Genomic DNA, 20,889 nt, shown 5'->3' with positions numbered 1-20,889 from the left:
CCAGCCCACGACTGCCCCAAAGTTTTCGAGTCAGCCAGGAGTTGAACCTAGAATCTTCTGATTCTAAGTGGGACCTCTGGAAACTGTTAGACGTAAACAAATATGCACAAATGTCCTCTTTGTTTAGATTTATGATGATGATGATGATGCAAATGGGCGAAAAAAGCAATGAAACTGTTTCAGTGAACCTAAAAGTAAAAAATATGTTAAAAAGTAATAACATATTTGCATGAAGTTCATAAATGCTGTCAGATGTTCAGTCTCAGCGTGCCTCAGGTAGAGTCAGTAGGCAGCACTTGTGAAGAGAAGAGAACATTTGGATGTGAAAGACGTGAGAAAATAAACACTGCTGTGAGAAAACCGCCAGCTGGGTGACACTGAGGAGCCTGCCTGTGTCCCATCAGCAGGAACCGCTGAGATTTGAACTTGAATGTGTGGTTTGTTCTCTGTGTTTGAATGTTTGACCAGTGCCACAACAACATGGATCGTTGTCCGTGAGAGGTGATGGACTGTCCACATTTGTGTGAAAGAAAAAAAACACAGTGCAAGTGATATAACCAAAGTAGGATTTGTGCATTAAGTTCAACAGGGGTTTAGACCATGGTCTTCTGCCTTCAGTCTGATTAAACCTACCTTCTGTCCAGGGTTGATAAAGGCGTTAACGTGCTTCAGAACGGGTTTCAGCATGGGGTCATATCTCACACACAGGTCCTGGATCTTAATCTCACCATGCTGAGGCCAGTCCTCTGGAACCTGGGACACATCTAGAGACAAAACACAAGAACACAATTTGGAGACGAACATTTCGACCTGAATGCAAATCCAGCACTCAGGACAATTCAACACTAATTCAGCTGTCACGTCTCATTCTCATGTCTTGGTTGTGTTTTCTGCTTCTCAGAATCCAAACGATCCAAAGGACAAATTTAGTCTCATCAGAATATCAAACCACATCTCCACATTTTAGATGTCCAGTTTCTAGTTTCCTAATCTAGAGCAAATTTTCCTTTCCTCAGTAAGAGCCTCTTGGCAGCTACGCATCCTTTCAGACTCATACTGTTGAGTTGTTCTTCTCACACTGGAAGGACGGACAGAAGATCCAGCGGATTTTTCAGATCTGAAGCAAGAGTGGAGCTTAACTGTCTCTCAAAGATGAAAGCTTTAAGTACTGTTTATCTGAGGGTGACAGTGTTGGTGGTCTACCAGGTCTTACACGATTGTTAGGAGTCCCATTATCTGTGTGCCTTTTAATGATTTTTAGAACTCCAGTCTTATTTGACGTATTTTTCCCTTAGTGTTTTCCTTTTTTATTGAAGTTTATTATTCCTTAGAAATAACTCTTGTTCCTGAAAAATGAATAATTTGTGCTTAACGGTAGTTTTCACTGGAAATGAATGAAGTGAAGAGTGATTCTGACTTTTGCACAGTACTGTATGTTTTGCATAAAAAAACACATCCTCTTATATTGTATATTACATTACAGGCATTTGGCTGACGCTCTTATCCAGAGCGACTTACAATTTGATCATTTTACACAATTGGCCTGACTGCATGTCTTTTTGGACTGTGGGAGGAAACCGGAGAACCCGGAAGAAACCCACGCAGTCACGGGGAGAACATGCAAACTCCACACAGAGAGGACCCCGGTCGCCCGGCCGGGGAATCGAACCCAGGCCCTCCTCGCTATGAGGCGACAGCGCCACCCACCACGGCACCGTGCCACCTATATATATGCTATACTGTATCATGTGTTGTATATCTCTGTTGGGGTGTGTGTGCTTTCTACTGCAATGAGAATAACTATTATGCTGTGGGCAAAAACAGCATAATAATTGGGTTTGTGTTGTTTTAGTAAGGTGTTAACCATTTAACCCCTTAATGTTCCAGGCTTATTACACACTAAGGCTTGTTATGCATTAACTTTAGGGACTACAACGCAAACTAATGGAGCTTTTCTCAGGTTATAGACGTGTGTAATAAAACTTTGGTTTGGTAGGGGTTAAACTGCACGGGTCTGTGCTTGGGTCCATACAGCAGTCACAGAATAATTAGTTTTAAGATTAATAACTAAATGATAGTCCTGTAGCTTTAAATAAAGGTTTTAACCAAACCTGCACAAGGACTGGCACTGTAACTCCAGACAAACGGAAAAAAAACATCTTCCAGCCCAGCCAAAGACCTAAGTGCAGTCTAAGACCACTTTATCTGAGTACAGTGCAAAGATAAGACTTTAAAGAGTGTTTAGACTGCTTACTTGAATAGCCAAGTGTTCAGCAAGGTTTGTGATGAAAAGCAAAGTGTTGCCTCAGAAATAACCATCTGTGTGTTGTACTTACTGTCCTCGAGACTAAAGCCATCTCAGTCTCAACAATGGCCCTTATGAGCCAAAGTGCTTCGACTGCAGACAACAAAGGAGTATGAATCACCACGGTGGAGAGGAAAAACACAGCAGATGACAAGCAAAGTGCTTTTTATGACCTGCGATCATAACGACTATCTAACATCGGGTCCGGATTCCACCGTTTAGCCTCTTTCTATCAGTAATGATTTATATCCACTGCGTCATTGAGGAGGGAAGGCCTTTCTTTGGCAGTGGGGAGTCTCTGCGCTATCACCAAAGTTCCAGCGATGCTCTTGCTGTAGCGTCTCCCTCTCCCTCTTCTCTCCTCCTCATCCTCCCCTCTCAGCCCGCCAACCCTCCCCAGAGACAACTGTTTACATTCACAAACGAGTCTGCGTCTCCTATCGCTCTGCTGTGGAAACTGCGTACGCAAAACTGGCAATTCCCTGATTGGGAATGTGAGGGGTGTCATGCACTCCCACATGGGGACAGTAGGACAGGAAACAGAGAACTTGGAGACTTCTGTGGTTCGGGTCAGCCTGCTCTGTCCCAGACCACCAAAAACAATTCGTAAACTTGAATGAGAACTCACAAACGGGGACGTTTCAGATGGATTAAACTTCTCAGATTAAGAGATCTGTTCTGGGATCAGTATATATCAGTAACATATTGGCGATATCTGATATGAGGGCAGATATTGCTGAAAAAGCTCATGCATTTCATTTACCTGACTCAAATGTGTACATCATTTGCATTTACCTAGTTTTAGCCTTCAAACTACACCCAGTTCCATCCTAAAGTACCACCAGTGGCTCACGTGATGAACCCACAGTTAGCTATAACAAAAAGTCACTGATTTATAAACAGAACAAATATTTCCATAGGGCCAAATTTAAGTAAATATATAAGATCTATGCCATTAATCACAATCAACTATACTAAACAATGCAATTAAACACAACTCATAATTTCAGTCATTTGACAGCTCTAGTGGAAACATCTGAATCAAGAAAATTCAATACATCACGTTAGTTCAAGTCCTCTGACCACTGCAATCAGAACTAGACAGGAATGCATTACCTATGGATCCCTCGTAGTTCTCGGACTCTGTGGTCAGGAAGCTGTTGACCTTCTTAACTGCAGCCATCTGAACTTCCAAATCTGCCAGGTTCCTCACCACCCAGTTCAAATAATTAGTCACCTGCTCAACAACACACAGATGCATACATACAGAAGAACTGGATTGAAAAGCTTTAAACTGACATTGCATTTAAAGTTGCACTGGCATAACAGAACTACATCAAACTATGTACAATGTATAGTTATGCAATAACTCATTACTAAAATTACAGAGATTAATTTGGAGTACAACACTTTAATATGTTAATGTGTGGGGTATAATCCAGAAATCAACATAGTGGATAATTCTAGCACAATATTACAGCAGAACAGCACGAGCTGAATTTTCTTTTCTTTTTATTTTTTAGCAATTAAAAGTTTGATGCAGTATGTAAACAACGTTAAAGGTCCAAAAAGTAACACTGATCTCTCCCTCCAGTCCATTCAGCTCATATATGGAAACCAACCGGCAAAAACAGCTGTTTGAATTCAGTAGGGTTGTGATATCACAGAGTCACCGAGGCAGAAGATTTAGTGCTCTTCCTGGTTTTTGTGAGGCAGGTTTATCATCTGAAAGCAGTGCCTGAAGTCCCTAAGAATCCCGGGCTGTACTAGTTATTTGAATGAGTCACAATACAGCATAGCCAATCAGCAGAGAGGTAATTTACATATACACATATATATATACATATATAATCAGGCTTAAAGGTACTGTAACAAAATTTTGCTTTATAATAGCTTTTAGAATAAAGAGATATAATTGCTTTTAGAATAAATTTAGAATTTAATATAATTGCTTTTAGAATAAAGAGAGTTTGGAGTTTAATCACATAAAAAAAACAATTATGAGTGTTTTGGTCCAAAACAAGACACAAGCATTATGAGCGGTTCTACATGGCCCCTTTAAAAAAGACCTAAGTGTTATTGTTACGTCAAGAGAGGAAAATGCTGTTCACTCACAGTGAGGGCGTATGTTAGGCCCAGGCCAACTAGGCCAGACTGGAGCCCATAGAAGGAACAGATGGCAGCCACAGCAGCCGTAAGTACAATCACAGCACCCAAGTAATCCTGAAAAAGAAATCCACCAGTTAACTTACCTATATTACTAATATCGCTATTGCTGATTAACCATTCAGGTTTTCTAATAAATAATATCATAATAATACCACAGGGCAGTGGATCCCCCCCCCATTGACAATGCATTAGCTATATTTCTCAGTAACCGCAGGTCGAGCTGGACGGCCTTGCAGTTGGCTTGAGTAGCTGTACTTACTGTTCTGACCTCCAGCCACCGGTTGGCAGCAGAGAGGAAGAGGTACGCTGTGTTGTTGGTATCAGTCAGTTCCAGCATACGCTGCTTGAAACGAGCCTCGTGCCTGAGGGAGGAGGCGTAAGCCACATGAGAGGGAACGATCAGCTACGTGACACAACACCACAGCTCAGAGGAAGACGAGAGTGACTTTCATTCAGTTTGTATGTGGAGTCTTAGTTTTTAACACTCTAAACACTGAGATGACAAGCTGTTTAATACTGGATTACGGTTAGTTTGGAAGAAGACAAACAGGCAGAAGATGTTTATTGGAGCTGGATTAGTACAGTTCCACAAGGCTTGGCTAGATGGTTTGTGATATGCCCCAAAAGGGGTTTTGTATCATAACAAGAACGTCTTGACGCTGCTGACACAGTTTCACACCAGAATCCTCTTCAGAACGTATAATGCATCTACCTTTTAATCTAAAAAATAACTCCAGAAGAGGAGCCTCCTTAGCACTAACCTGAACGCTCGAATGGTCGTGAGGCCTTCTGCAGTCTCCGAGAAATGACAGAGCAACGGGAGCTGAGTGGAGTCGTCAAGATCCTGCAAATCTCTGAGAGCGAAGACAGAAAGAGGGAGAGAGACTTAGAGAAACACTGTTAAACAATTGGTTCATTCGAACTATTCTTTTATTTTATTCACTTATTTTTATAAAACAAACAGACTGGCTGAGCTACACTCTGCACAGTCTATGCTGCAATGTGTTCTGTAGAAACGATATAGAGGGTTTAAGTTCAGTTAAAATTACTAAGAGTATTTAATAAAGTTCACAAGTAAACGCTCAAGACTCGAGTCAGACTTGGGACGTCTGTACACACACATGACAAAATCACTGGGGCAAGTATTAACATAAAAATGACCATGTAGTTCATGGAATAATCTCTACCCAATGTTACTTGGCAACCACAACCGTTACACGGAAGAAAAGTCTATTGTGGCAAATGAATTTATTCACTGATACACTGGTATATGTTAAAATGTTTCTGCTTCTGGTATTTTACTTTTAAAGTATGTTTTTAAGATTTAACTTATTTACGGCAAAAACTAAAAAGAAAATAAATACATAAACTTTTTTACAGTGAAGACATGATGATGCACAAGCACAGGAGCAATTTCCAGATAAGAACTCACTTGGAGGCAACCCGGAAATACTTCTGGATGAAGTAGAAGGCCACAGCGAGGGGCACCAGCGCAGTGACGAAGACTGGTGTGACAAAAGTGATGATGCCAATGGCTGAGAGACAGAGGAGAGTTGAGCGAGTGAGAGACTCCAGCGTTGGAGGAATGTGCTGGAAGGAGGGAGGGGACAGAATGAGAGAGCCATAGAGTGAGAGAGAGAGAGAGAGAGAGAGAGAGAGAGAGAGCAAGAAAGAAATATTAGCATGATGATGTTGCATTTCTGAAGTCAAAGCACAGCGAGGCTCAGCTGCTCTCTCTTGGTTTAGTCTGAGTTTAAGTCTGTAGTGGGGTCTCGGTGTGAGGGCACATGCCCTCATTCCTCAGCAGAGCTTAAACGGCTTTTAAACGACACAATAAGAAAACATCACAGACCTGCTGGTGCTCTCTTACCTGATCAATAATGTTGGTGTCTGCAGAGAAACGGTTGAGGATTTGACCGAGTGGGGTGATGTCAAAGAATCTAACATTGGTGGATACACAAAAGATCAATGAGTATCGCTTATTAATATGAGCCAAATTAATTCTGCTGTTTTTCTCAGAACCATATGGATCATTCTCCCGAAAAATCACTATATATCAAGGATTTATTCTTCCGAAAAACAGTCGATACCTCAAAACAACATTTCTCTTCAATGTCTTCAGCATTTATTAAATTCCATCACAGGCACAAGTGATTTAATTTAATGACGAACTGATTAGCGGAGCCAGGTAATGGACAAATATAAATACCAGATACCAGGTAATGGTATCTATAAATAATACTGGGCTGCCATGAGGAAAGGTTTGAAAATGTTTTAAGAAATGCTCTGACATTGACGGATTATTTTGCATCAACTTACTTTATTAATGCCACATAAACAGCTTTTTAAATCAAAATTTTTCAGGTGCCTAAAAATTTTGCCAAGTACTGTCATTACAAGACACTTTTAATCCCACAAACGGGGAAATATCACCTCCGCATTGAATCCATGGGGCAGTGGGCAGCCCTATCCACAGTGCCCTGGGAGCAGTTGGGGGTTAGGTGTCTTGCTCAAGGACACCTCAGTCATGTACTGTCAGCACTGGGGATCAAACCGAAACCTTCTGGTCACAGGGCCAGTTCCCTAACCCTCAGACCACGACTGCCCATATGGTAAGAGCTGACACAGATACATCTGATTCAGCCAATCAGGCATTTCTGAAGACACTAATTAGCTGGAGTGGTCTCCACCACCCAGGCGTTCCCCTGATAGCCCCAAGTTTGAGAGATTTATTTTTATAGATTACACTATTACAGATTTCTCAGATTATATAAGACTTGAAGCAGAACACTAACCCTAAACAGAGGCTGAGAGACTCCACATCATGTGTGTGTGAGTGTAAATACCTAAGAGGAGCATGGATGATCTTGTTGAGTAAGTTATGGTGCAGGTTAGTGGCTGCAGAAAGGCCCAGAAACTCTACGCTCAGAGAAGTGATGAGACACAGGAATATTCCCGCTCCACAGAGGATAACGAAGACCGGCACGTAGGATCGATGCTGTGGAACAAACAAAACCACACATACAAAAACATTCAGATGCACTGTTCCGTAGATCGACTTCGCCAATATTCATGACCAAATAACAACAAATATTTGTCCAGCTCTACAAAAATCCCTCAACAGGCAACAGCATTGATCACCTCGGCGTTCCTTATGGTCTCACTGATGTTGGTGGCGTTAGCATCCAGGCTGAAGGAGCTGTTTTGTTCATTTGGAGCTGAGGAGGTCCAGGCTGCCAGCCAGTAGTCAATGGCCACCATGACAGAGTGCTTGGCCAGCTTGGAGGTGACCATCAAGAAGACCAATAAAAATCCTCCAGAGGACAAGTAACACCAACACACCTTCCACGGGATCTTAGAACGCCGGCTGGTGGTGGTAGACAGGTTATCATCCTCATCCTCCTCCTCTTCTTCCTCTGTTAAATATTAGAATGAAGAACAGTTTATGAGGGAAAAAATGAATATCGTATCAGGCGATGTGGTTGGTTAGTGTAGTGGTTAACACCTCTACCTTCTTCACTGTAGACTGGGGTTCAACCCCCCACCTGGGTAAGTACCCTACACTATACCAATAAGAGTCCTTGGGCAAGACTCCTAACACTGCCTTGGCCTACCTATGCAAAACGATCTGAGCCAAATGCCATAAGTGTAAATGTATAAGGCTACAACATGTGATTCCAAACAAGCAATCACAATATCATCATCACTTTACTTCTATTTTATTTTACAATATGCTGGAACTAGGGCTGTCAAACAATAAAATAATTCATTGCAGTTTATCTTGGTATTTTGTGAATAATAACATTTGTCTTGCATGTTCATATTTGACCTTAAATTCCACTTAAAAAGCTGTGCGTTTTGATAAAGCTAGACGAGAGGACAAAATAAACTTTATCGGAATGTATTTTTCTTTCTTCACCATGTGAATGCCGGTTTCCATAAAGTACTCTTTCATTCTGATTATAGTCGAGGCTCTCGAGTATCGGTAGCTTTCCACTTTGCTATTGTTAGTTTGCTGCTCGTTGACTGATCCATAGTTCTCCCACAAGCACCGTCTAGCAAAGTCAGATGAAGGTGCTGAAGATATCGCTGTAAAAGCCATTAAGCTTTAACAATCGCATAATTATATCACAGCTACATGCTGAGTGCGAGCAGCTGGGCTTCAGCCTGCACAACTATGGGTGGTTTAAAGGGTAAAACTGTGAAAAGCATGACGGTTCCTTTTGGGAAGCAGCTCTGTGGAGAATAGCACTTTCCTCATTTAACACTCTGAACTCACAATTTACAAAGGTTTTTTTTACGAGTACAATGAGGCAGAATCCTGACGTCTGCACTGCTTTGGAAAAGGAGCCTGACGTGAACTGGGAAAATGGGAACAGTATCAAAATAATAAGCAACACTGATAAATGATTGTCTTAGTGTGTTATTAATATGTTAACTTTGACATAATCACAACTAGAGTCTACCTGCAAGGATCAAGTGCAGCAAAAATTACCTTCATCTTCGTCATCTATTTGGTTCTTGGCTTCTCTGGAATAGAAAGCTCGTCTGAGGGTCTTCCGCTCAAGAGTAGTCTGACTCTCAATCTCTGTGTCCTAAAATGAACAATACTCACGTCACATTTCACAGCAATGAGCAGCAAACACACGACTGGGTGCAGCTGAAAATGGTTTATAAATAAATCAGTATTGCAGTTCCGAAATCACAACAGAAAAAGCGTTACTCAGTAGTTATCGCTGCAATAACTATCCATCGTCTGGACGTGTACTTGGACTGCAGAGAAATAAGGCTGCTGTTGTTTGGAGGACAACTGAAGTGGATGTGTGGGATGTGGTGAAGAGCGCTGACCTTCTCCAGCTCCTGGTCTTGTCTGTTCATTAACGTCTTCCAGTGTTCATACAGCTCCACATCATGAGTCTGGATGTCCTTAAGCGTTCCTTCTCTCAACACAGAGCCGTCTTTCATAGCTATGATCTGAGAGGCAGAGAAGGAGAGGCACTCCATCCAAAACAGAGGAGTGCACCTGGTAATGTGGTGGTGACTCGCCACTAAACGGAGCTGCTTAATATAATTTAGGACACGTTTAAGCCGGACGCTCTCATGTTTTATACGGTTGATAAACTGAAGTTGACCAGCCAAGACGTGCTGATCAAAGTTTGTTTCTTTAGTAGTTCACTGGAGCTACTAGGCTACTGCAACTAACAAGAAAGGGAAGCTCACAGCCACTAGAAGCTCATAACATTTACCAAAATCACACTTCCCTCAAACCTTGTTGAGCAATCTCCAGTACATGTGCTTGTGTGGTTTCTGACACTGTATGACAGTGTTACAGAAATGTGGCTTCGCTGATTGACTACATTTAGGGTTAAGGGACAATTGCAAAAATCGGATTTTTTCACAGACTTATTTTTCTTTTAAGACGATGAAATGTGAGCAGGCAGAGGCGAATGTTCTCCTAGTGCCAGCACATTACACAGTACGTAAAGAATGCTACACACATTCTATACAGTCATATGCAAAAGCTTGAACACGCGACAAACAAAACTCATGTTACAAGCATTTTACTGCAAATCTGAGTTTAAACAGTGGGAAAAAAAGCATAATATATGGTGTAATTTTTGCACAGGCCACATTTCATGTTTTATTCTTTCCTAATATGTTAAACTCCACAAATAAACAGTAACCGTGCATTGAAATGTGCAGAGGTGTGATCTCTGTAGAGGAAGTGTTCACCTATTCTAACTTTAAAGATCAGGGAACCAAAGAAAACCAACAAAATGAACAAAAACCACCTAAACATTTGACCAAGGTCACCCAAACGTTTACATAAAAACACGTGTTTGTGCTACTGATACTGACCCAGTCAGCGTGAATAAGGTACTGTAGTTTGTGGGTGACCAGAACCACGGTGCGTTTATCATCCTGTAGGAACTTCAGAATGCCCTCCTGCATCAGATGGTCACTTAGATGGATGTCCAGAGCAGAGAAGGGGTCATCCTAGAGGTGGACAACACAACACAAACAAAAACATCAGCAAGTGGCAAGGGATACGTTCCCTTTAAGGTCAATCTTTTCAAGGGACTCATTATCGATTTAAAAAAAATAAATAATCAGAAAAGGAACTGAACATCAATCAACTCAGTGTTATTCCAGGTTGCTGAAGAAAAGCTGATTATTTTGGCGAGAGCTTTTAAATCCCATCCCCAGTGGATTTCAGACTCAGCATCAGGTCTCAGGAGAAGCTTTAGTAATGTTTTCTAACAGGTGTGCATCCGCGTGTCGCTGCTGACAATAACATGGGAGGAGGATCCTTCAGCATGTAACTCTACATCATTCGAGATGTGTTATCTGGGCGTAACTAAGACATCAAATTAACAGGCTGTGGTCATCTGTGGGCGGACTGGAGAGACGTCCACCTAACTGTCCATTTTTCCTCTTATTCTATCACCATGTTGGCCTGGCTGTTGCTTGGCAACTCATATCTGCAGTATTTTTCATATTTTCATAATACACTTTTATTAGATTCCTCACCAGGAAAACGATGTTGGTGTTCTGGTAGAGAGCTCTGGCCACACAGATCCTCTGTCTCTGGCCACCGCTAAGATTTATACCCTGAAAGATATCACACACACACACACACACACACACACACAAACTTCCCTAATTAAATCTGTCAGTATCCGTTCTTTATGACTGATATGGTGGTCATTCCTTGATATTCATTGATAGCCCATAATTTGTTTAGCAGTGTTGTGGCAGTTGAGGCCCTGATCTCTTGTGTAGAGAGATAAAGTGAATAGTGGACTACAGTCGCCTTCGTCGTTCCTGTGTCTTACTCTTTCTCCAATTTCTGTCTGGTCTCCGAAAGGAAGAAGGTCGATGTCTGGCTGCAGAGAGCAAGCGTCAATCACAGCCTTGTATCTGTAGGAACATGGCAGAAAGAAAGGCAGCACAAATAACCAAACCGGTAATGATGTGGCCCTGAAATGAAGGTAGAACCTCAGTTTTGTTGCTTTTTGCATGAATTGAGAACCATTGGTCTCTGTGTCTGCACACTGAAATTAGAGCTCTGCATTTAACCCATCTGTGCAGTGAACCCCCCCCCCCCCCCCCCACACACACACACACACACACACATACACTAGTGAACACACACACTAGGGGGCAGTGAGCACTGGGCAGCCCTATCCACAGCACCCAGGGAACAATAAGGTGTCTTGCTCAAGGGCACTTCAATCAGGGACCGTCAGCCGAGGGGATGGAACCCGGTGACATTCCGGTCAGAGGGCTGGTTCCCTAACCTCCAGCCCACGACTGCCCCCTTTTTGATCACAGTAACAAAAAATCTTAATTTGACTCTGTAATGCAGGGGCGTCAAACAAACCACAAAAAAACTCCATATTAAAATAATCTCAGCAAATCTGGGCCAGCTTATTTAGTTTTTACTCAACATTTTGATATGACCCGAATGGGCCATTGTGTAATCAAAACATGCCAAAACTGCAACAGCAAAATAGGCACTGAATACTTATTTTAAAAAAAATTCTAAATAAAAACTTTTTTGAACGGCCTGTTTTCTTGAACTAGACACCCGGCATCTTTTCTTTTTGTACTTCCACTGGCCCAGAGATCATTCTTGGGGGAAGGTGTTGAGAACGTACACTCTGTTGTTGTGCATGCTGGAAACTGTGGGGCAGCTCAGGGTGAAACAGGCTAATAAGAATAGAAAATGTAAATAATTTTGCGGGCCGAGTAGGACTGTGTCACTGGCCCGGCTTGGCCTGTCGGCCTTGTGTTTGACAAATGGGCCGTAAGGGATAGACAACATTTCTCCTTGACCACAAAACACACATTATGAAAAACAAGCATCATAATCAGCAGAGCCACTGAAGAAGAATTCCACCAATCTGTCAAAATTTCTCATTTTTAGTCAGAGTGAGGATGATGTGAAGTGGTTTACTGGAGAGAAGCTCACATTTAGTTACATGGGTGGTGACAGGAACCATAACAGCGAAACTATAGTCAATTGATTTTCCATACAAAACCACTAGTGGACGCACACATCTTCTGAGGTTTTGGACAAGATGTTGATAGTAATAGTTAAATAGTGGAAAATATGTTTTCTTTGGGGATTTTTCCTTAGAATATCCCGCGCCATGAATAGCCCCCTCTGCCATTAGTGCATTAGAAACATGTTTCATTCCAAAAGCGCATCACACAATGTTTCAGGCATCAAGCACCATATTCCATACATCTTTGGGAAGCATTACGTGCTGTGGATGTCTCGTTCCTATCACCACCATTGTAATCAATTCAGCTCTGTAAGTTGGTCTAGAACTAGTCAAACCACTTTGTTTTATGTTTTAACTATTTCATTATGCAGATTTTTTGAGAAAATACCTTTCAAAGTAATAATGTTGTATTTTTAATTCAGTAACTAGAAGAAAATATTCAGTAATACTACAAATTATTAAGTAACTGCTATAAAACTAATACGCAAATTAGTTATATGAATTATGAGAGTGAGGAAGTGAAGTTTGGGAAAACATACACTCACACACTTTATTAGGTACACCTTGCTAGTAAAAGGCTGGACCCCCTTTTGCCTTCAGAACTGCTTTAATTCTTCATGCCACACTTTCAACAAGGTGTTGGAAACGTTCCTCAGAGATTTTGGTTGGTTATTTGAGTTCCTGCTGCCTTTCTATCATCTGGAACCAGTCTGCCCATTCTCCTCTGACCTCTCACATCAACAAGGCATTCTCGTCCACACGACTGACCGCTCACTGGATATTTCCTCTTTTTCGGACCGTTCTCTGTAAACCCTAGAGATGGTTGAGCGTGAAAATCCCAGCAGATCAGCAGTTTCTGAAATACTCAGACCAGCCCGTCTGGCACCAACAACCACGCCACGTTCAAAGCCCTTTAAATCCCCTTTCTTCCCCGTTCTGATGCTCGGTCTGCACTTCAGCAAGTCGTCTTGACCACCTCTACACGCCTAAATGCAGTGAGCTGTGGTCGTGTGATTGGCTGATTAGATATTTAACATGTTAACAAGCAACTCAACAGGTGTGCCTAATAAAGTGGATGGTGAGTGTACATGTCCCTGACAGATTAAAGAGGTCTCTCTCACCTCTGCTTGTTAAAAGGGCTCCCGAATGTGATGTTGTCCTCTACTGTAGCGTTCAGCAGCCACGACTTCTGAGCTGCATAGGCCACAGAGTACCTGTTTTTACTGAGAGAGAAAAAGAGATGAAATCAAACTGAGAGATGGCTGTATTATAAAGTAAAGGAGACCACAACACACCAAGCAGTCAATAAATGAAGTAAGCCACAAAAATAAAATGTGGGGAGTCGCATTACTGGTTACCATGCATCCAATGTGGACACCACAGCATGTTCCAGATAATCAGGTTGAAACAATGAGAGTATGAACTGGTGGGAAAGCACTTTGAATTCTGTAGATAGGAGCTTATGTTTGTGTGCAGACACCAAAACATTTAGGATGACATCTGTTTAACTACGTATTCTCCTTTAATTTTCCGATGCCACTGTTGCGTCCATATATACACTCACTGGCCACTTTATTAGGTACACCTTGCTAGTAAAAGGTCAGACCCCCTTTTTCCTTCAGAACTGCCTTAATTCTTCATGTCAGACTTTCAACAAGGTGTTGGAAACGTTCCTCAGAGATTCTGGTTGGTTATTTGAGTTCCTGCTGTATTTCTATCATCTGGAACCAGTCTGTCCGTTCTCCTCTGACCTCTCACATTAACAAGGCATTTTCGTCCACACAACTGACCGCTCACTGGATATTTCCTCTTTTTCGGACCGTTCTCTGTAAACCCTAGAGATGGTTGTGCGTGAAAATCCCAGCAGATCAGCAGTTTCTGAAATACTCAGACCAGCCCGTCTGGCACCAACAACCACGCCACGTTCAAAGACCCTTAAATCCCCTTTCTTCCCCGTTCTGATGCTCGGTCTGCACTTCAGCAAGTCGTCCTGATCACCTCTACACGCCTAAATGCAGTGAGCTGCGGCCGTGTGATTGGCTGATCAGCTATTTGTGTTAACAAGCAACTGAACTTGTACCTAATAAAGTGGATGGTGAGTGTATATCTAAACATATTCCAGTGTTTTGAAGAAACAGTTAGGTTACAGACTTTTTTTTACAGCTGCTTCAACAGAAACGGACAATTTCCACACTAAAAAGTCCAGTCTGTTCACTTTTGTTGTAATAATACCAAAGTAAGTGTCAATCAGTCAAAATAATCCTGGAATCTGCTGGACCCGCAATTCTACATTAAAAAGACTGATTAGTGATTTCTGCATCAAAGACTCCCAAACATTTAATGAACATTAGCACACGTCCCACATTACAATGGGAAAGGCTGGGGGAGGGAGATCAGGCTGAGAGCATTAACAGATCCAAACAGAAGAGAACTCCTTAGAGAATAAAGGGATGAAAAAATGGATGGATGAATGAATGAATGGATGGAGGGATGGACAGATGGAGGGATGGAAAGATGAATAAATGGATGAATAGATGAACCACTGCACTTCTGTTGTAGAAATCTGCAAATAAATACCTCCGTTCTTCGTGGGAAAAATCAGAGTCATATTCGCTGTTGACAAGGGTCAAAACATATTTTTGTCACATCAAAACATGAAGTCATGTATAAAACAGGGACAACAGATATTAGAAGACCATATTCACACAAAGTCGTGCGCTGTTGTTGGAACAGCCTCCACATGTTTTTCCCTTTGGAATATTCATGCTCCCAAATATGTTGTGTCATGACTACTGTTGCTAGGTTGGACAAATTTAACAGGACTGCAGCTCACAGTATATCTACATTTAGAGCACGTCATTCTCATCAAACATCACCTAATTTCAACGCATGTGAAAGATCACAATGTGAGGATGCTCTTTTAGTGTAATCAGTGTTTTGGGGGTAAACACCTCATAGATATTCTAATTCTAAAATTCAGTGATTTCAGGTATTGCAATGTTGCTGCACTATAAAAAATGGTAAATGGGAAATTAACAGGTTATTTTAACTCAAATAAGCTCTTTGAATGAAACAAAGCCATTTAATTTAGATCAAAAAAAGAGCAAATTCAATATTTTACACAAACACTTCTAATCAACAAATATCTGTGTTTTTCTGACGAATATTGCAACCACAATTTACACATTTACTATTTATTTATTTATTTATTTTTGGCCAAGAAGAAAGAACATCCCCTTTTTTGGGCTTGAGGCTGAACTTGAGGCTTGGGGCTGCAATTTGAAAATCACACTTTAAATCAACCTTTATTTTGAATTGGAAGTACAATGAGGGCAACCCTCATTTTCAATGTAGCCAAGCATTAAAAAAAAAACAGGGATTGACATGACAAAGAAAATAATATCTATATTTAATCATTTAAAATTAATTATTTTAAAAATAACAGTGAAAAAAAGATAAAAATAGATAAAAAAAAATAATAACCAAAATAAAACTTGAGGTTTAATTGATAGGAGATTAAGATCAGAAGAAGATAAGAGATTCACAAAATAAAAAATATATAATAATAATAATAATAAACTAATTAAACTAAGTTAAAAAGTAATAAAGAACTAAAACAAGAAATAAAAGTTAAGAATAAATAAGATGAAATAAAACAGGCACAGGCTGTCTGAAGGTGGTTCGATATTAAATGTTTAAAATGACTGAGCGACACCAGTGAGCCGAGTTTTAGAGTTTCCTGTAGTGAATTCCAGCTCGCTGGTGCAAAGTAACTAAAAGCAGATGGGCTAAAAGATCCAAACGATCTAAACGATCTAAACGATCTAAACGATCTTTTAGCCCAACCTGAACTTTGAGCTATTCAATGACAACAGCAGAGAGACTAATAAAAGTGAATATCCATACATCTCAATAATAATGACAAGTCATAAAACGATAAATCAGTTGCTAAATTAAGTTGAATAATGTTTGGCCAAAGTTTTGTGAACCTTGTCAAAGTTCATGACAGTAGCTATGAAAGAGTGATTTGTTGGCGGAGCTTTCTCACTTGACTGGCTGCTCTAATGAGAAAGGCATACATGCCCACAAGCACGAGCAACAGCTACAATCAAATCACTTCACATTAACAAGAATAATGCAGTTCTGTGGTGATGTGCACGTGTGTGTGTGTGTGTGTGTGTGTGTGTGTGTGTGTGTGTAAACACCCTTTATGAAATACCTTAAATAGTCGGGGAGCATCTCACTATCAGGAAGTCTGATTGAGCATAGTGTAGGAGGAGGACACACACAGAGAGAGACAGAACACACATGTGACCAGGGTTAGTTCACAGCCCACTGGGACACAGATCACTCAGCAAGGACACTGACACACTCTCCTCTTCACTCGGTTACTAAATGACCTCAGTGATTCTCTAGCTTAGGCCGGAGAGTGCTGTCACTGTCCTGAGAGGAGAAAAACTTCCATAGATTAGGATTCAGTGCAGCGTTTGCAAGGACAGCACAGCTTGATAAAACAAAGACACCACAACACAATTTGCATCAAAGTACGATTCAATTGACACAGCTAACAAGCTACTGCCTACATGTCTTCAAGCCTTTGAGCTTGGAGCTTTGGAGCTTTGGAGCAATCGTAAAAACCTCCACCAAAGCAGAGAGAACATTTCTCAATTATCTACCAAAGCAATTTAAGTTTAATTACAAAAACAAATGTGTAAGCACAAGGAGGCTGGGAAACTACTCTAAAGTTTGCGCGACATTGTTGAACTTGGCAAATGCTAATCAGAGACCATCTCCAGTGTGGACTGAAAGATGGAGACATGAGCATTTCCACATTCTTACCAGTGACAGCAGACAAAAGAGAGCGCGGACAGCGTTAGTGGTGATGAACAGTGAACAAGACGGAGCGGTTAGATTGGGTTGAAACAGAGCGATCGATTTAGGCTGCTTACTTAGAAAACGGCACATGCAGAACTACAAAGACATGTTCATGCACGTATGTAGAAAAATGCATGCATGCATTGAAAAAAGCAAAAACACTTACTATCTCAAAGTGATAGTCTTCATCAGCACAATGGGCATGATGGAGCACACACAGACACACACTCGCACATACACACAAGCACACACTTCAGTATGCACACGGTGGTACATACAGCACATACATGGTCAGGCAACATGGTTGTTGCCACAGATAACAACTTTGATTAGCATTAGATTTATCAGTAGACAAACTCCTAGTCTGCTGTGGTTAAAAACATCCTCAAAACTTAAGTTCTCTTACTTGCTCCAGTAGACTTTTCCACTGTGTGTCTGCATCTCTCCCAGCATGGCCAGCAACAACGAGGACTTCCCACAACCAACCTGACCCACGATCATGGTCAGCTGACCTGCGGAGAGCAAAAGCATTCCATTTTCAGTGTTATGAGGCAACGCACAGTGGTGGCAAAAAGCACACACCGGACACTTTATTAGGTACCCCTTGCTAGTAAAAGGCTGGACCCCCTTTTGCCTTCAGAACTGCCTTAATTCTTTGTGGCAGACTTTCAACAAGGTGTTGGAAACGTTCCTCAGAGATTCTGGTTGGTTATTTGAGTTCCTGCTGCCTTTCTATCATCTGGAACCAGTCTGCCCATTCTCCTCTGACCTCTCACATCAACAAGGCATTCTCGTCCACACAACTGACCGCTCACTGGATATTTCCTCTTTCTCGGACTGTTCTCTGTAAACCCTAGAGATGGTTGAGCGTGAAAATCCCAGCAGATCAGCAGTTTCTGAAATACTCAGACCAGCCCGTCTGGCACCAACAACCACGCCACGTTCAAAGCCCCTTAAATCCCCTTTCTTCCCCGTTCTGATGCTCGGCCTGCACTTCAGCAAGTCGTCTTGACCACCTCTATAGGCCTAAATGCAGTGAGCTGCGGCCGTGTGATTGGCTGATTAGCTATTTGTGTTAACAAGCAACTGAACCTAATAAAGTGGCCAGTGAGTGTATTTAGTCAGTAACATGAAGGCTAAATGAGAGCTCTTTATGTCAAGTGAAACCACCAGCACTGAGTTAAGGCTTGCTTGTTGTCTGTATTTGACTGCAACAATTACAGGAATTTGGAGCATCTTAAGCAGCTGTTAAAATGAACATCCAAAATAAACTCCATTTCATAGCATTTCATAACAGAGCTGGGTGTCACTGAACCCACCTCGTCAACAGCAAAGCTTACACGGACATACACAGATCAGGCATAACATGATGACCACCTCCTTGTTTCTCCGCTCACTGTCCACCTTATCAGCTCCACTTACTGTATAGCTGCTCTCTGTAGTTCTACAGTTACAGACTGTAGTCCATCTGTTTCTCTGATACTCTGTTACCCTGTTCTTCAGTGGTCAGGACCCCCATGGACCCTCACAGAGCAGGTACTATTTGGGTGGTGGGTCATTCTCAGCACTGCAGTAATGTGGTGGTGTGGTAGTGTGTGTTGGGCTGGTCTGAGTGGATCAGACACAGCAGTGCTGCTGGAGTTTTTAAACACCTCAGTGTTGCTGCTGGACTGAGAATAGTCCACTAACCAAAAATATCCAGCCAATAGCGTCCTGTGACCACTGATGAAGGACTAGAGGATGACCAACACAAACTGCGCAGCAGCAGATGAGCTGTCGCCTCTGACTTTACATCTACAAGGTGGACCGATAAGGTAGGAGTGTCTAATAGAGTGGACAGTGAGTGGACACAGTGTTTAAACACTCCAGCAGCACTGCTGTGTCTGATCCACTCAGACCAGCACAACACACACTAACATACCACCACCACATCAGTGTTACTGTAGTGCTGAGAATGACCCACCACCCAAATAGTACCTGCTCTGTGAGGGTCCATGGGGGTCCTGACCACTGAAGAACAGGGTAACAGAGTATCAGAGAAACAGACGGACTACAGTCTGTAACTGTAGAACTACAGAGTGCAGCTATACAGTAAGTGGAGCTGATAAAGTGGACAATGAGGGTAGAAACAAGGAGGTGGTCAGAATGTTCTGCCTCATTGGGGTGTATAATACAAAACAATCATTTGCTGCCAATAAAAATCAGTAAAACACTCTAGTGGTTCTCTTTATTCACCAATAGTGAATTGACAGCTGATGTCTTATAATCCATGTATCTGTAATGCTAACATTACAGGAAAACCACCTCCTGCTGTCTAGAGTAGCCCGCTTTGTTTTTGAGGCAGATGAGGCAGATAAGGAATGGCTTTTCCTTTTGGGTTAGCCTTAGCCGAACATGGACACCAGACCGACTGCTGAAGCTTTAAGAGTTCCTTTCACTGGAACTAAGGGGCCGAGCCCAATTCCTGAAAAACAACCCCACACCATGATCCCCCCTCCACCAAACTTTACACTCGGCACAATGCAGTCAGATGAGTACCGTCTCCTGGCAACCGCCAAACCCAGACTCATCCATCCAGACGGAGAAGCGTGATTGGTCACTCCAGAGAACACGTCTCCACTGCTCTAGAGTCCAGTGGCGGCGCTTTACTCCACTGCATTCCACGCTTTGCATTGCGCTTGGTGATGTAAGGCTTGGATGCAGCTGCTCGGCCATGGAAACCCATTCCATGAAGCTCTCTACGCTGTTCTTGAGCTGATCTGAAGGCCACATGAAGTTTGGAGGTCTGTAGTAATGGACTCTGCAGAAAGTCGGTGACCTCTGCGCTCTATGCCCCTCAGCATCCGCTGACCGCTCTGTCATTTTACGTGGCCGACCACTTCGTGGCTGAGTTGCTGTCGTTCCCAATCGCTTCCACTTTGTTATAATCCCACTGACAGTGGACTGTGGAATATTTAGTAGTGAGGAAATTTCACGACTGGACTTGCTGCCCAGGTGGCGTCTGATCACGGTACCACGCTGGAATTCACTGAGCTCCTGAGAGCGACCCATTCTTTCACTAATGTCTGTAGAAGCAGTCTGCAGGCCGAGGGGCTCGGCTTTATACACCTTATATATGTGTGTGTGTGTGTGGGTTTTGAATTGGCTGTAATGAAATGCAACTATAACACAAGAAAAAAGGAGCATGTGAAATGAGTACAGCAGAAGAAAACTGCATCTACTACAAATTACGTTACGTTTAGTAGAGTGCTTTGTATTTTGGAAATCATACGACACAGAACGGTTTACAGTGTGCCAGGCCATGAGAAACACAAGTCAAGGGGGACCTGATGGGCTAAAGCACTGGGGGCTGTTAGGGGAAGAAAACCCTTCTTATAACTGGAGCAAAAGGCAAAATTCTTTAGGGGAATCCAGACTCGGCACAAGAGCCAGTCTCCCTCTGGCCGACAAGAATCTAAAGACCCACTTCAGAATCAGGCTGCTATGGTTAACACACTTTATCAGCCAGTACAAACTGTTCAAATCAAC

The 20,889-nt window shown here is 42.1% G+C and overlaps 1 protein-coding gene across 8 annotated transcripts in view; it reads right to left on the bottom strand.

Annotated features, from left to right (window-relative positions):
* The window catches only part of abcc9 (ATP-binding cassette, sub-family C (CFTR/MRP), member 9), a 62,073-nt gene that overhangs the window by 11,658 nt on the left and 29,526 nt on the right, over window positions 1-20,889 (bottom strand). For 4 of the 8 annotated variants that reach the window (XM_037542686.1, XM_037542684.1, XM_037542687.1 and 1 more), the window contains 18 exons: window positions 17,768-17,873; window positions 16,706-16,741; window positions 15,064-15,099; window positions 13,608-13,709; window positions 11,311-11,395; window positions 11,006-11,086; window positions 10,334-10,471; window positions 9,323-9,448; window positions 8,970-9,069; window positions 7,616-7,890; window positions 7,321-7,472; window positions 6,345-6,414; window positions 5,907-6,064; window positions 5,236-5,328; window positions 4,734-4,836; window positions 4,421-4,528; window positions 3,422-3,542; window positions 634-764 (listed from right to left, as the gene is read on the bottom strand). In XM_037542686.1, the coding sequence (XP_037398583.1) occupies window positions 634-764; window positions 3,422-3,542; window positions 4,421-4,528; window positions 4,734-4,836; window positions 5,236-5,328; window positions 5,907-6,064; window positions 6,345-6,414; window positions 7,321-7,472; window positions 7,616-7,890; window positions 8,970-9,069; window positions 9,323-9,448; window positions 10,334-10,471; window positions 11,006-11,086; window positions 11,311-11,395; window positions 13,608-13,709; window positions 15,064-15,099; window positions 16,706-16,741; window positions 17,768-17,873 (2,021 nt within the window). The remainder of the gene's footprint in view (window positions 1-633; window positions 765-3,421; window positions 3,543-4,420; window positions 4,529-4,733; window positions 4,837-5,235; window positions 5,329-5,906; window positions 6,065-6,344; window positions 6,415-7,320; window positions 7,473-7,615; window positions 7,891-8,969; window positions 9,070-9,322; window positions 9,449-10,333; window positions 10,472-11,005; window positions 11,087-11,310; window positions 11,396-13,607; window positions 13,710-15,063; window positions 15,100-16,705; window positions 16,742-17,767; window positions 17,874-20,889) is intronic. The other 4 variants (XM_037542689.1, XM_037542688.1, XM_037542690.1 and 1 more) reach the window with 2 other exon arrangements.

Source organism: Pygocentrus nattereri, chromosome 11 (assembly GCF_015220715.1).
Source record: "Pygocentrus nattereri isolate fPygNat1 chromosome 11, fPygNat1.pri, whole genome shotgun sequence".
Classification (NCBI taxonomy): domain Eukaryota; kingdom Metazoa; phylum Chordata; class Actinopteri; order Characiformes; family Serrasalmidae; genus Pygocentrus; species Pygocentrus nattereri.
Note: the sequence above shows the minus strand (reverse complement) of the source record. Positions and strands in the feature narration are given on the sequence as shown.